At 38.5% G+C, this 15886-nt stretch overlaps 4 protein-coding genes across 5 annotated transcripts; 2 read left to right on the forward strand and 2 right to left on the reverse strand.

Annotated features, from left to right (window-relative positions):
• The first annotated feature begins 118 nt into the window (after positions 1–118).
• On the forward strand, positions 119–1479 carry dad1 (defender against cell death 1). Its single transcript, XM_085930360.1, has 3 exons — positions 119–436; positions 716–884; positions 1275–1479. The coding sequence occupies exons 1-2, from the start codon at positions 226–228 to the stop codon at positions 844–846; spliced, it is 342 nt and encodes a 113-aa protein (XP_085786486.1). The 5' UTR covers positions 119–225; the 3' UTR covers positions 847–884; positions 1275–1479.
• A 130-nt stretch (positions 1480–1609) lies between these two features.
• On the reverse strand, positions 1610–4913 carry LOC147046374 (uncharacterized). Its single transcript, XM_085930359.1, has 4 exons — positions 4759–4913; positions 3292–3399; positions 2534–2826; positions 1610–2092 (listed from the first exon to the last, which is right to left on the reverse strand). Exons 1-4 carry the CDS (start codon positions 4789–4791, stop codon positions 2002–2004), a joined length of 525 nt encoding a protein of 174 aa, XP_085786485.1. The 5' UTR covers positions 4792–4913; the 3' UTR covers positions 1610–2001.
• trnau1apb (tRNA selenocysteine 1 associated protein 1b) lies at positions 4335–10523 on the forward strand. Of its 2 annotated transcripts, none has more exons than XM_085930358.1 (9): positions 4335–4572; positions 4914–5011; positions 5498–5597; positions 6348–6400; positions 6600–6728; positions 7320–7436; positions 8118–8430; positions 8849–8888; positions 9467–10523. In XM_085930358.1, exons 1-9 carry the CDS (start codon positions 4537–4539, stop codon positions 9613–9615), a joined length of 1035 nt encoding a protein of 344 aa, XP_085786484.1. In that variant the 5' UTR covers positions 4335–4536; the 3' UTR covers positions 9616–10523. The 2 variants fall into 2 exon arrangements, with proteins under 2 accessions (XP_085786484.1, XP_085786483.1); XM_085930357.1 differs by having other exon boundaries at positions 4337–4572; positions 8846–8888.
• Positions 10524–10674: 151 nt separating this feature from the next.
• fitm1l (fat storage inducing transmembrane protein 1, like) lies at positions 10675–12574 on the reverse strand. Its single transcript, XM_085930405.1, has 2 exons — positions 12092–12574; positions 10675–11719 (listed from the first exon to the last, which is right to left on the reverse strand). Exons 1-2 carry the CDS (start codon positions 12268–12270, stop codon positions 11092–11094), a joined length of 807 nt encoding a protein of 268 aa, XP_085786531.1. The 5' UTR covers positions 12271–12574; the 3' UTR covers positions 10675–11091.
• Positions 12575–15886: the final 3312 nt, after the last annotated feature.

Consider the following 15886-nt stretch of genomic DNA (forward strand, 5'->3'; position numbering starts at 1 on the left):
CAAGAGTGGCACATCAATACTCCATTGTGACGCCATCTTTGTGGCGCGACCTAGCAAATGCATCCTGCCGTTGATAGTTGTCCTTTGGTTCCTACTAAATGTTTTGACCGGATTATATTTACTGTTGCACTATGACCATTTCCGTGTTGTACGGACACGTAGCGTAACTGCATCATTTGCACTGCAATTGACGAGCGCACTTGACCAAATAATTGAAACGCAACAATGTCGGCTTCAGTTTTATCAGTCATTTCTCGGTTTCTTGAAGAATATACCTCGACGACGCCCAATAAATTGAAAGTGGTGGATGCATATTTGTTGTACATCATGCTGACGGGAGCGCTGCAGTTTCTTTACTGTCTGCTCGTTGGAACATTCCCCTTCAACAGTTTTCTTTCTGGCTTCATCTCATGCGTTGGCTCTTTCATTCTTGCAGGTAAACTTTCATCAAATAGTTTATCCAGCACTGAATGGCTTTTTTTTTTTTTAATCGAACTTAACCCAGTTTATCGATAGTCGCCATTTTTACGGCAATGAAAAGCTCGGTCCGCCCCTTGTTTTTTTGGTACCTGACAAATTATGCAGAAATATAATAGGAGGGGAGTTAGCATGTAATTGATTATGCAAACAATTGTTTCAATTAATGTTCTTAATTTATTTGCAGAGAATATATAACACAACTCATTAATACTGTGTATGTCTTTTGTCTCTCAAGTGTGTCTTCGTATCCAGATCAACCCTCACAACAAGGGAGACTTCTTGTCCATCTCACCAGAGAGAGCGTTTGCTGACTTTCTGTTTGCCCACACTGTTCTGCATCTCGTTGTCATGAACTTCATTGGCTGAACATTTTTCTATGACTTCCAGTATCACCTTGGTGGAAGGTGGGTGTTTGACTCTTTACAGAGTTTACAATGAGCATCATGATAACGTTCATATCACGTGAAGTATGTGTAGGACGATTTTAGGAACTGACAAGAGATCACGGCCAAATTGGCTGTCACTATAAAAGTATATGTTATAACAGTACTCAATGCTGTATATCTCTTACTGTATGTGTTTAGGACTGTGCACAAATTATACTTGTATTCCAGAGTGACACGTGTGGTACAAGTCACCTCATATCTTTCTCATGGGCGAAACATCATTCAGATCATGTTCTGATATTGATTAATAGCGTCATAATAACCCAGTACTAGTCGTTGGCTTTCTCTGGAACCTCTTGTTGACTAATCATATATCCTGTTTTGCTAACTAGACTGCTTTGCTCATAGATGCATACGAGAAGAAGATGGAAAAGGATATTCTCGACAAGTCCACATCTGCTTTTGTACATCTTCGTGGGAAAATTGCATCGATGAATGTCACAATTTCGTACAGATGGTTGAATTCTTTTTTTTTTTTTTACGTTTGAATTTGTTAGCATTACCTTGCACTGAGGCATAGAAATAAAATTTAAACAAAATGACAACTTTAAAATGGTGGTGTTTTTACACTCTTGTTTAGTGTACACATGTATTCATTCTTCTGATCTGGAGTTCATTTTAAAGCAGCTCGGTAGAAACAATGTACACTAACCTTTAAACATTTCTCTTTATTTCCACATTAATCATCAATTACAGAGTCAAACAGAACACTGAAGGTGAAAATACCACAAATACTAAAAGCTGAATACAAAAGTTAAGAAGATGAAAAAACATTTCTCTGCAGAGTTTATGGTTTAATTTAGTATGTGATTATTGTCCATTATATAACAGGAAAATTTGCTTTTTGAAGTAGACACAATCTGACACGATCTCATATTGTCATTTTTAAAAGTAAAAATTAGACATAAGACATTTGGACATAAGTGCAAAGTGCAATTTCTAACTGCATATTTAGCAACAAAGTTAAATATTCTGTTGTGCAGCCAACAACACTGTATACTGTTATTGCATGAAAAAAAAGTGATAAAATATTTCTTAGGATGCTCCACTCATCAAGTATTTCCTGAAGATCGTCCTAATGGCGGCATTCAGATAGAAACTGCGGGTGTATTACATAGTGACTGGCTTGGTAGGCCTTCACCACATGGAAACAGCTGGCGCACCCACTGTTGATAAACCAATAAAAAAAGGTGTTTACAATTCACTGTCAACCACCTGGTCACAAATTCAACGTCTCCATTGGGGTATCTGCAAGAAAATGAGATCCAATACAAAAAACTTTAATGGAGATGATGTAATGGTAGAGAAACTGATATGCACTCCACCTTTTCAATCAAATCGGGTTTTTCATCTGTTGGACTATAACTTTTTATTTTCCTCAGACTGACTAGGGATGAAAGCCCTTTCCAAGTATGACTGTATTTTAATGTTAGTCAAAATGGTGATATTGGATAGAAACATACTTCCCTCCAAAAGTGTTCTGATAGCTTGATCAATTTTAGTTTGGATGCACAAATTATGTTTGTGTGTTTGTTGTTGTTGTTTGTGTCAAATGTCATATCTAGGTCACCCTCAAAACCATAGATAATAATGAAAAAAAAAAATACCTTGATGTTTTCTTCAGCTGGACACAGTTGGGAGTGGTATATGATAGTTTCGGCTGCCGGGCAATAGATGGCAGCTCTTGAACTGCAGATGGGTTTATGGCTTGCATGTGCTGTGTTTTGCTTGAGCCCACAATCCTGTTAGGGCTGACAGGACAAGTTCTTACTGGGCTATAGAATGACAGTCGTGTGACGGGGGGGAATGGTTGACAGCCAGGCTTCACAGGGGGTGAAGGTGTAAGTGGTTTGTGTGACTGTTTGTTCTGCTTTTTAAAAAGCCGGGGGAAAAGAAAGTCCTGCCAAGGCAACAGCATAAATAAAGGAGCAATAAATATCCAAGTCATATACATTATACAGAGACTAGAATTTTAACCCATTGCAAAAACACTCATTGAACTATATGGAAATTCAATATTTCAACCTGAGACAACTTAGTAGTAATAGGACTTTTCCACTGTGTGTAAAAGTTATTTTTCAATTGATAGTTTTTAATAAATATATCAAAGATATACACATCATTATACTTGCATTACTGTAAACATGTCTACTGCTTCAGGAGAGTAGAATATATTTGAAATTTTGACTCAATAGATATTGTTCTTTTCATTATGTTTATTACATAATAATAAAATGAGACAGCATTGAAACAGATTTACACAGTTTCTCACAATTTTATTGAGTAACTAGTTAATTGAAATTGTATTAAATTCTTGAGCAATGTTATAGTCCTTTATTGTGAAATGATCTGTTCAGCCTCTTACCGGTTGAGGGTGCGGGTTGTTTCTTCTGTGGGCAGAAGTTGGTTGAAGTTGGATTCGTTCCACTTTCCCAGGAGAGGCAAACTGCTCCCTATATGTTGTCATATAGAGCTGGACGGCCATTCTCATTTGCAAATGTTTTTTGTTTTTTTTAATTCCCACTGCTTCTCTCATTGACCTAAACGTCACCAATAACCCTCTCTACCAATCCAACCTGAGAGCTCCTCCCTTTCTCTCACACTCACCTCTTCCTTGATTTCTTTTAAAGGAGCTTTGTATGTGAAATTTAATTCTAAACAATGACATCTAAACAAACAAACAAAAATATAATATCCATTCAAGTTAGTCTAATTAAGAAATCTTATTGATTGGAAATATTTTTCGAGCATATTTGCTGAACAACCATAGGTCTTTGTGTCACCTGAGCACTTAATCCAAGCCCCCTACTGTGACAAACATGGCTTGGTTTCCTAACATGACCTACTTTCCTCAGCGGTAGGTGTGTAGCCCGTCAATCTTATCACAGTGTGTATTGATTGCTTTGACTTGTTTGAAGAAACTGGGATATAGCAATAAATTAAAATATCAGATATATCAAAGCATATCTGATTCTGAATGCATTTTTTTTTTTTGCAAGAGGGCAAATTTGACTACAAGCGGGACTGGCATGTAAGCTACGTACAGTCATAGGTTGCAATGATAAGGAATTGTGCAGTGATTCACATGAGTGCTGTATTTTGTTGCCCATTGTGTAATGATTGATTGGAGGTGCTTATACACTTTTGAGTCAAAGTTAGATTTTTTTGAAGGCAACATTTGCTTTTGCTCCATATTTTAAATATATTGGCACAGGTATAGCCTTTTGCATACAAAATGTGTCATTTTAACCTCTTTGGCATGTGTTTAGCCCTCTGTGTTAACTGTTTTGAAAATATAGTTTTTGAGTTGACGGCTGCGTCATAATAATCAATAAAAACTGTAGTTGGTGCTGTTCCGCTCCAATACTACGGGTGGCAGTGTCTATTTTAGAAGTCGATTAGAAGAAAACGAAGGAGAAGAAGAAGACGTAAACGAAGAAGAGCGTACCAAACAAGGAATTTTACTTCGGTACATCATAGCCTCTGTTCAACATTTAGGTAACTAACAACACTCAGGACAAGACCAAAAACACCGAAGAAGCCTTCAGCAGAAATAAACCCTCGATCGAGTTCAAAATCAAGCTTTTGGACGTCAACTTCATTTCACAAGATGTTTAACAGACAAACGAGTCTCTGGATGGGTGATGTATGCTTGAAGTCTTTTCAGTTTGTAGCATTAGCCTAGTTTTAAATTTAGCGAGTTCCGAACATGACACTGGCGAATGTGTATTTGACATTACACAGTCTTGTTAAATTGTAATATTTTACTCTGTGTATGAGATCAATCACTAAAATTAAATGAATCACTTATAATAAACACTTATTCACTTACCTGTACTTCATCTCGATGCGTAGCTCGAACCATTTGCTATGCCAATTCTAAATTTCTATATGTTTTGTAATGTTAACTAAAATGGTTGTTTGCATGACGTAAGGATTGATGTAGCATACGGCTGTTATATATATTTTTCCCACCCATTTCTATAGTTGGACCCGTACATGGATGAGAGCTTCGTCCAACAGGCCTTCACTGCAATGGGGGAATCACCGCTTGGAGTAAAAATAATCACTCACAAGTTAACAGGGTAGGCTATATTCAAAGATTTGTGTTACAGTATTTCTTATGGCAATAGTTCTGAACCACATATTTAACCTACCAAAATACTAGCTCACCAAGTATTACCATCATGATCAACGTTACAATCAATACCTCAAGTGTCCATCAAAACAAAACTAAAGCTATATTCATAAAAAAGATAGATATTTAATAGCACCCTGTAAGGTAATATGCACGATTCAGTGTAAGAGTTTTGTTTTACAAATAAAATACGTCCAAACAAATAGTTATTTATGCACATGTACTTAATTTAAAAGTGAAATGAGTTGCACTTAAGCAGTGACTCTGTCACATCCCACCAGAGGGCCCCAAACACATAACAGTACTTACATCTGTGGCTTTGCTGTAGCAGGTTTCTCCCTTGAGCTTTGCTGAAATCTAGTGTAGAGGTCCATATTGTCTCAGCATATGACATTTTTCCACCTTTCTCTAACGTTTGTGTTGTGCTGTTTAGTGGTTCTGCAGGTTACTGCTTTGTGGAGATGGCAGACGAAGAAAGTGTCGACCGCTGTGTTCAAAGACTAAATGGAAAACTGGTTCCTGGCTCAAACCCGGTATGGCCTCATTGCAAGTTGTATACATTTCTTTTCTTTAATAATTGCTGAATGTCATCATTTCTCCATTGTATGTGTGAATACTACTGACTTTCCTCTTTTCCGCAGTGATAATCTGTATATTATTAGGATTACTGTACTCCATTGTCCAATCTGATTTGTGGATTAATTTGCAGATGAATTCATTATTAAAATAATTGTTAGTTGTAGCCCTAGTAGAAAAGTCTCTGTATTGTGGTTTTGCTTTGTAAATAGATTTGATTTCAGTTTAGAGCCTGTAGTACAGAAGGGTTTTTTTCCCTTTTCTGCAGGCAAATAGAACACATGGTGTAGCATGTATGCATTTTGCTTTGTTGACATATGTTCACAACGTAGTGAGTATATTTGATTGAACCGTAAATCACATGGTATATGAAAAAACATAGCGTCTAGTGGTGCATGAAAGGACTGCTACCAAATTATTGTTGGTCCTGTGAGATGGGCCATGCTTCTGGGTTCCGCTGTCCACTGCCCTCTACCTGCTGCTAAGAGGCTGCTTGTACATGAATGAACTGTTTGAAGCTGGTGAATAGAGTCTCTGGTAGCAACTAACAGAGGAATGGGCTAAAGGCTGGTCTAGGTGGAGGAGGTATGTAAACACAAATAACCATAATAACATCTCTCTTTATTCCCAGCAATATTAGTGCTATACTACAGGATTTTTGAGAGATTCTGGTTTGCTTAGTGTGTGTTCTCTTTTCCCTTTTGCAGCCTCGGAAGTTTAAGCTAAACTTTGCCACCTATGGGAAACGACAAGAGACAGGGTACGTTTGAGAAATCTGACCACTTGTGTCCTTTTCTTGTTGATTGATTCATTTTGTTGGATATTTCCTGAAAATAGGTAGTTCAAATAGGTTGTCAGCTTTTACAAAGTACATAAAAAACTAAACACCTAAAATCTTTTTTGCGATGGATATCAATCCATAAGAATGCGTGATCTGTCTTTTCTTCTACTTCCCCAAGGCCAGAGTTCTCAGTGTTTGTTGGAGATTTATCCTCTGAGGTGGATGATGACCAGCTCCACCATGTCTTTAAGGACTTTCCCTCCTGCAAGGGAGCCAAAGTCGTCACAGACCAATATGGCTACTCCAAGTATGTCAACTCACAGTAGGACCCAACTGCAACTCCATTTCTATAAAATCTGTACTTGGATGTGGTATATACCAGTGGTTCTCAAACTTTTTACAAGTACCACCCAAAAATATTTTGCACATATTTGGCAAGTACCACCATGATGTTGGAGTGCATTTGAAAATTATTTAGCATACCATCCACCAGAAAGAGCTGGTATGCATACCCCACTTTGAGAATCACTGGTGTAGACTGATTTTACACAGTAGGTCAGTGTAATTGCAAAGCTTTCTTAGTGATTTACAATATTTTTTGTTTCTGTTTAGTAGCTTCTGGATAACAACACAAGGGACCTTGATGACATTTTCACTAGAAGCCTGAAGAAATGTTTTCTTGTCTTATGCTAAAACTATTGTTTTCCCCATATAGGCTAAGCAAGAGCAACTCACAATTGAAGTGATTCTACTTCATGTTAAAAGTAAAACCACAAGTTTCAGTTCTACTATAATAATACCCATCTATATACTGTTCTCAATATTAGCTGCTTTTCAATTAAAAAGTATCAAATGTCGAGGGGGATTGAGAGGAGTTCTGACTGTTGTTTGCTTGCAGAGGTTATGGCTTTGTCAAGTTTGGAGATGAAAATGAACAGCAGAAGGCAATCGAGGAATGCCAGGGCATTGTGCTTGCGGGGAAGGCACTCCGACTCAGCCTTGCTGTGGCAAAGAGGTAAGCTAATCATTTGACATGTAAATACTCATGCACTCCAATACTCCATCGTATTCATCAAAGTACTCCACTGTGTGTAAACGCTATTATATCGAAACGCATGGCCTTTGACCTTTAGAAAGGGGTATTAATCTAGGGTTAAGATACTCAAGTCATGTTGTTTGCATTTTAACTTTTTCTTTACATGCTCTTCTCTCCATACATGCTGGACTACATTTACCTATGTAAACAATACGTTGTGAGTGTCGTTGTCTCTTCAGTGCACGCGGGACACTTTGGAGATGCACAGCAGACAGACGGAGGTCACATTATGTGAACGCTCACACTAAAGACATCACATCCAAAATTTGCAGTGTGTCAGTAGCCATGTTTTTGGAACATGGGAGGTAGCCGCAAAAAACCTCACACAAGCATGAAGAGAATATGCAAGTTTCCCACAGAAAGGCCAGAGCCAAGATTCTAACCGTGAACCACAGAACTGTGAGGCAGACATGCTAACCACGAAGCTCACTGTGCTGTCCTCATTTTGACTAGGCCTATATATTGAGGATGTGGAGAAAAACGATTTCATAAATAGTCATATGGCAAAATGCATGCAGTGTCAATCTTTTATTTAGGACACCAATGATTAAGAATTCTTTCTTGAAAATTAACATTATTTTTTAACTGTTTGTTCTCTAGCCAGAAGACAACCACCTGGGTGGGCTCAAGTCAGAATTATCAGACTAACTACAGCCAGCCGCCAACCAATTACTTTGGAAACACCAATGGCGGGGGTCAAAGCTACTACTCTCAATGGGGCAGCTACGATCAGTACAACTACAACAATGGCAGCTACAACACTGGCTATAATAATACGGCATACAATAGCGGCTACAACAGTGGCTACAGCTACAACTATGGCCCCTACGGATACCCACCACCCAGCCACACGGTACCACCACCTCCCACGGGTTTGCCACCCCCATCTTCTGATGTGACAGGAAACGTGCAGGTATGTGAGGTTTTGTGATCCTGCTGCTTAAATTACTGGTTAACACCATCAAAGTATTTGCATAGTTTTCGGTTACAAGAATATGGTCTCTGCAGTAGTTCTCCAACTTTTTACACAAAATACCACCTCAAAAACGACTCGGCTCTTCCCAGTATCATCATTACGACCGACATTAAACTTTAGTAGGAAAGTAGAATGGGTCAAATTAAATATACAGCACACAAAAGTTAAAGGGCAAGGCAATCTTTTTAAACGATAATATAGTCTATGCACCTCCAGTCCACGGAAATATGGCAGTCTGAATAATATTGCATTTTTGGAATAGAGCCGCTAAAATCACGCTCTTTGATTCTCTTGCCAATATTGCTGTTCATGACTTTACATAATCATAGTCTGTATGTTCATTGGTCCTCAGCAGAGTCAAGAAGAGACCGGAGATGGTGAGGATAATACAGAAGGTAACACAGACACTTGCATCTCTCACTTTGTGCAATGTATCAATTGGCCCTTTCAGATGAACCCCTGAGGCATGCAAATTATTGTAGTCTGCAACTCTTGAAAGGAGACATGAACTTTTTTACACTTACACTGAAAACATCCCCATTTCAATTCAAACTACTCCAAAGATCAGTTATGTTTCCTTGTCTTCTTGCTAAAGCTTTCTTAACATGCTTGACCTTCTGAGGTTTTGGCTGCCGTAGAGTGCGTGCCTATGCGTGGAAGAGTCTTTGTCGGCTGTCGGATGTGTGCCATCCTTCTAATTTGACTTTAATTGACGGATCTCCAAAGGCATGACAAAACACATTAGAGCAAAGTTGTCAAACGGTCTATTTTGAGGAGGAATTAGGGCATCTGTTTTGAATTCTGAAAATGTATAAATTATTTTCTCAGCGCCTCCTATTTATCAGTCTAGTCCTTTTATGGCCCTGGCAAAAAAAAAAATAATCTGGTTTTTAGGGTAACATTTGGTATTCACAGAAAGTGCCTCTAGTTTCATTTCACTCTGCTATGGTGCTTATTCTTTGGTGTTTTACAGTTCCATTCCAAGAATGTGACGTTGACCAGTGGAACGCAGATTTTATCCAGCGCAGCGAGGAGTTCTTTGATGCCTTGATGGATAGTCACTGGGAGCCACTGGACTCCTTTGAATCTGCTATACCAGGGATGTCAACCTTACTTGTTTGAAAGTCAATTAGTCCTTGTTTCCCCTTTGTTGTGTTTTCATCTGTCAACTCCAAAGTGTCACCATCAACAGTATGAGTCTACTTTGATTTTATTGTTTACCATGTTGGTAAGATTCAGAGTCTCACTATAAGGAGTGACATGACCCCTCACGCCACAGTGTGCGTTGCGTGGGTAGTTTGGGAACCCTGTCTGATCTTCACATTTGTTGTAGCAGTGCACATCAAACACCCAAGTACAACAAAAGTTGCATTGATTCATGTCGATGGTCATTGTAGAAAATGTGTAATGATCCCATTAAGCCTTGGATATTCACTCCTGGATGATACATCATTCATGTATACATAGGATTATTCTTTCAGGCTTTCATGAAGGAACTTTTAGATCAGGGGTGTCAAACTCGTTTTTTTCGCGGGCCGCATTGGAGTCATAGCTTCTTTCGGAGGGACATTATGATTGGCAACCCAAATAAATGTATCAGCACCTCATTATATGTATAAAAGTTACAAAACAAACTGACAAATAACTCGTTTTCAAATCATTTGAGTAAAAACTGGTCAAATATTTAAAAAGAAGATATTATTAAAAGTGAGAACAATTTGCAATTCTAGTAATGACACGAATTTGATGTACAATTTGTCTTCACGGGCGACATAAAATGATGTGGCGGGACCGTATATGGCCCCCGAGCCTTGAGTTTGACACCTGTGTTTTAGGCAATGGTTAAATCAAGGGGATGTTATATGAATGCCGGAGTGATTTTTAAACCAAACATTTTTGTTGTGTTAATGCAACATTCCTGTTTTTAAAGATGGATGTCACAGCAGCATCTCTAAATGTTGATTGGAATGAGAATTTTGTACATATAGGTATATCTTTTCTGAAACTGTTTGAGCAATAAAACACTTTCAAAAGGGTCTCAAGGCTTGGTCATTTTAAATAGAAATGGTAAAATGGATTGCAAGGTATGAATGTAATAGTAGACCCAAATTATATTTTGATATGCTCTACAAAATAGGACACATCAACTATTGATGCAAAGTGGACAAATTGGGATTTATTTCATTTTACACATTCAACAACCCCTTTTCCTTGACATAAATACTTTGCTTAGGTTTATATTAATTCACACTTGACACTCTTACACCTGCACTATATGATATAAAAGGAGAGAGGGGGCATTTGATGTACTGTTAAATTTTGCATCTCATTTGACATTGCACAACACCCTAATTATGGAGGTGGGCATTCTGACCCTGTGACGAAATGTCCCTCTGTCCGTTACTAACGAATGCCGATTTTGAGGACGTGGGACGAGAGCTAAAAAAAATTGATGTACAGAGGAACTGGGTTTTTGCCCATCTGTGTAATCATGACCAACCAAGTGAAATGCCGATAGACCTCCGAGACATGATGACCTTAGGGTGGAATCCTTTCACCCCAGGCTTACACTTGTGCAATTACTCAGATTGTTCCACTTCAGTCTTGGTTTTTGAGAAGTCCAAATCCAGGTCTCCCAGGGCAGTACCAGCAGGGAACCTGACGGTACCACCCTTGATACAATCCCCTCCAACTCAAACAACCAAGAGCCCCTCCTAATAGCTGAGTGGGGAACTGGGGGAAGTAGGCGAGGAGACAGAGAAGCAGGAAGAGCCAAAGGCTGAGCAGGAGAACACAGAACAGGAAAAGGATCCTAAGTGGGGCATCAGAAAATCCACCTCGGTTCAGGTAAGGTCCAAACACTGCTGTTTCTTCAGCAAGCAATAGGCAGCAGAGACACAGGAGGAAAACATCCTCTGAAACTTCATATCCTCTCCATAGCATTCCAGCTTTGAGGCATTCTGTCTTACTTTCACCTTCTCGCAACACCAAGAGAGACTGACTGTCGTCCTCCGTGCTGCCCGGTAGGGTCTCATAACAGCTTCCTGTAGCATTTTCGAGAACGCCGAGAAGTTTGCAGAAGACGAACCACAGTCCACCGGCCACTCCAAGTCGAGACAGATGACGGAGTGACAGTGAGAGGGAACGACGGGAGGAGAAGGACAGAAGGAAGACAAAAGAGCCGACGAAGATGCACGTCCATCCCCAACCAGATCGCAAAAACATCCTGGAAAAATGCAATCAATCAATCAATCAATCAATCAATCAATCAATCAATCAATCAATCAACAACCAAGATTCTAATGAAGTAGTCTCTATTGCGGACCAGTGGTTTGTATGTGTTCCTCACAGTTTTAAGATTCGGGTTTCACATTCCAAAAACATGCATTTTAGGTTCAGTGAAGACTCTAAAATGTTAATAGATGTAAATATTAATCTACAGTAGATGATTGGTGGCAAATTGCGTACACCAGTTTTCTGTAATTCCTCTAACACGATTAAAAGTGAAAATAATACAAGTGTTGGTGTTAATACAGTAAAGTCACAGCATCCTTCTCACCCTAAGCATCACGCCAAAGAAGACAGGAAGCAGCCTCACCTGTAAAGGAAGTGGCTTCTCTTGGCAAAGATGCTGTGCTGGGACACCCAGAAACTCAACACTGGGCCAAACATCACCGTGGCAGACAACACAAGATGGAAGTGTCGACGGAAATAATTGTTTCCCAGCAAGTGGGCGACCAAGTCCGTCAGGAACACCAGAACTGTGTTCAGGATCATCTCTACCTCCAAATAAATCTCTCACTGAGACACAAGTAATTGCCTGTTATGGTCTTGAATAAAATTCTTCACAGTCTTGTTCAGCAAGTCACGCAAGATGTGAATCCCAGCTATTCCCTTGATGCAAGAAACTAAATACTTGCATAGTAAAAATAGTTAAGATACAATCCTAATTGGTTGAAGATCTTGCCCAGATCCTGAAGATTCGAAGCTGCCGTGCAGTTGGTCGCCACTGTGCAGGAAGTTGAACGAGCCACCTGTTTGTGGCTCCAAATATGTGCATGAAGTTAAATCCAGCCGTGAAATTCCCAAGTGCCGGTGAGAAGGTCTGACTCGCAGTAGTATAGAGTGTCTGAGAACAGTTTGAACTGCAACAGTAACATGAGCTGCTTGTCCGTCTTCGCTGACTTCATACAATAATTTCCTATGATTCACTCGCTGTGTAACGGCTGTTGCAGAGACTGCAGAGAAATCAAACTTGATAGTTCGTAGATGAAGATTCCCAACAATAATATGAATATAATCATTCATAGGGTTTGAAAATCACAGAAAGGTCAAAGTAACCTGATTGGAGGTTATATCTCATTTGACGTACAAGCATAAGAAGAAAGCATACATAAATGAAACATGTCATACAAATGTTGTATTATTATAATCAAGTGCGTGTAATAATAGCACTAACCTTTGCACTGACAACCACACTGAAGCTCGACAGCTGCGACAGTCCATCTGCTTCTCCTTGTGGGTGGCTGGGCAAAGTGAGACGAATATTATAACATATTTTAAGAAACAATAGTACATTAATATTACTGTTAATATTAATTAATAAAAGTTTTACATTTGACTTCTCATTTATTATTTATTTATTGTTCATAAACAAGTTCTCTTTGTATTTACATAATCTTAAATTAAAAAAAGTATATATATATCTCTATATATATAGAGAGAGATATATATAGACTGTGGAAAATAATATCTATAAGCTGTGCAAAAACATAATGCTGCTACTTGACAATTTTCCCAGCACTGATATTGTAAACCTGTACGACATGTAAACAATTGTCCCATATTCACATTGAGAAAAAAACAGAAAGACAGCTGTCCAAATTTATTTGAAACATTTTTTTCAATGAAGGTCAAAATTGAAGCAGAGGCTAATCTTCTATATTTGGGTTCACATTTTTTATATCTTCTTCAGAGGAGTAGTGCCACACCATGCAGTCATGAGGCTCATTGCACGCCACCCGCGCACTCGTGTGTGTGTGTATATAACAAGATGTCAGCTGTTGTTTTGCACTGCCCATGACTGTCTTTTCATGGTTCGGCTCAACTACTCGAAGAATGACTTCATATCTGCCCCGCTGCTATCAGGTGTAAATGCCATTGATAAGTGAATTCTCTCCAGTACACACAATGAGTGTCTGTACTGTGTCTATGTTGCAGAACCGTGGTCAGGAATGATATCAAAGGTTTATAAATATCAGTCACATGTGCTGCACAAATCCTCAAAAAATAAACAGCTGTTTTGTTTGGAGTGAGTCCTCAATGTCAAGGTCAGAGAAGACCTGTGCATAGAGGAACATCAAAGTTTGAACAATTAGTTTCTGGGTGTTTGTTGATTGACCTTTTCATCCATTCACACATTGAAAACAATGAGGCAAATTGTTGCCATGTAAAACTTTATTAAATTCTCCTAAACTCAGCCATAAGTAGCATTTTAACGTTCTTAAATGTCATACAAGAATAAAACTGTGTATCAAAACTGAGGGAGAATAAATTATGTACTCACTTATGACTCATGCACAAGTGTATAGTTTTTGATGTTACCTTGTGACATTTTGACAAATTCTAACAAAAGCACATTTTGGTTGTATAGTATGGACATAATCACATATTTCCTTTGTTTTCATTTCTACAACGGCATAACATAAAAGTCAAAGAAAATGATAAAAACACTAGATATTTAGACATTGTGCAAAAGTATCACTGAATAAGGTCTTGTAAAACAAAATTTTTCCCATATAACCCTCTGAGTATTTTCTGACTTTTAGGGCATCAAGTTTTAAGGGTCTCTCTGTCCCCATAAATGTATAAACCTGATCCTGTTTCTTACTTTCCTAGTTTTTGAGTGCCCTCATGTGGTTGCTTGTGGTAAGTGTAAAAAAAGTTGCTATGATCTCGGAATGCGACTTCCTTACTACCCACTATGCAACTGGGATAAGATTTGTTCGTTGCAAAAGTCAACAATTACAAACAAGACCAACCATTGAGCTACAACACTCAACTATAAATCTCTAGCAGTATATTGATGAGTTGGACAGTGACGTTTGGTCTAAATGTGAGGATGTTTTTTTTTTAAATATCTTGATAATATTCTTTATTTTATCTTTTCATATTCCAAGTATTTCTAAAAAAACATGTTTTTGACATAATTTTGAAACCCTAACCCTAGTTTGAAACACTAACTCTAGTTTGAAACCCTAGTTTGAAACGCTCAGCCTAGTTTTAATACAACTAATAAAACGTCTTAACAATCAAAATATACATTGAAGGATGTTATAACTTTTTGCATTTTTCTGAACAAGACTTGATGACTTTGCAAAGAGACACAGACAATTGATATCATACATAAATGACCAAGTTGGTAATTGAATTTACTGTTTATTAAGTATTACAGCTGCCCAAATGAGTGTCAATATTTTCTTTCAGCTGCTCTTGGACATGCCCGACATTCGACAGTAGCACATTTTAAAATGTGCATCATTCAGGATTTATTTCTTTTAAGTATGTCCATGAGTTATATATATTTCATCAGTGTGAGGAGGATTACAGTTGATGACAGAAGAACTGTCAGCAGCGACCAATATGTAAACAGTAACAAGGAAGGAAAGCCTGCACTTTGTGTATAATAAAAGGGCATGATGCCATTACTGATTTGGGCCGACCTCTCAAATCTGTCATAGTGCTGTCAGAGCGAGGTGATTGACAAGTCAATTTAACACAACACTCGCTCTGGAAAGCACTGAAAAAGTGTCAACATTTACTCCCACATCCTCTCTCACTGATGAGAATAGAGTCAGGGATTTGGCGACCTGCGAGAAAAAAAATAAATCAATTTGGGCCACATCATTTCCATGTTTTGATAATTGCTGTCACTTTTCTGCTTTTTATGGTGACTGACATTTTTTTTCCCAAAAGATAGAGTGCCAATGTAATTTCAATAAAAATAATAAAAAACGCAATGCAATGTTCTTCAGTGGCCTTAATTCAAGCCGAAGCATCCACAAACAGTAGGAAGTGAGGTACGTGGCAGTGAAATTATTTATTGCAGAGGGGGGTAATTGTATTGGTAGCGTTTGGAAGATAATTTACTCAATGGGGGGGACATGGAGGGTACACTATTTATGCATGCACACTGTGTGTCCGTTCTCATAGGCATCATCATAGGCCTCCATTCTGTCTCAGCCTCACTTGGAAAAAATGATTTCCCTGAAGAGTTGATTGACAAACGTGGTCAAAACAAAGATAGTGGGGAGAGAGAGAGAGAGAGAGTGTGTGTGCTTTGGATGACTCATAGATGAGTTATGCCGGAGAAAGTTCCTGGCGCCGTTCCCAA

The sequence above is a fragment of the Syngnathus leptorhynchus genome, chromosome 14 (genome assembly GCF_054491065.1).
Source record: "Syngnathus leptorhynchus isolate UIUO chromosome 14, UIUO_Slep, whole genome shotgun sequence".
In the NCBI taxonomy this organism is placed as follows: Eukaryota; Metazoa; Chordata; class Actinopteri; order Syngnathiformes; family Syngnathidae; genus Syngnathus; species Syngnathus leptorhynchus.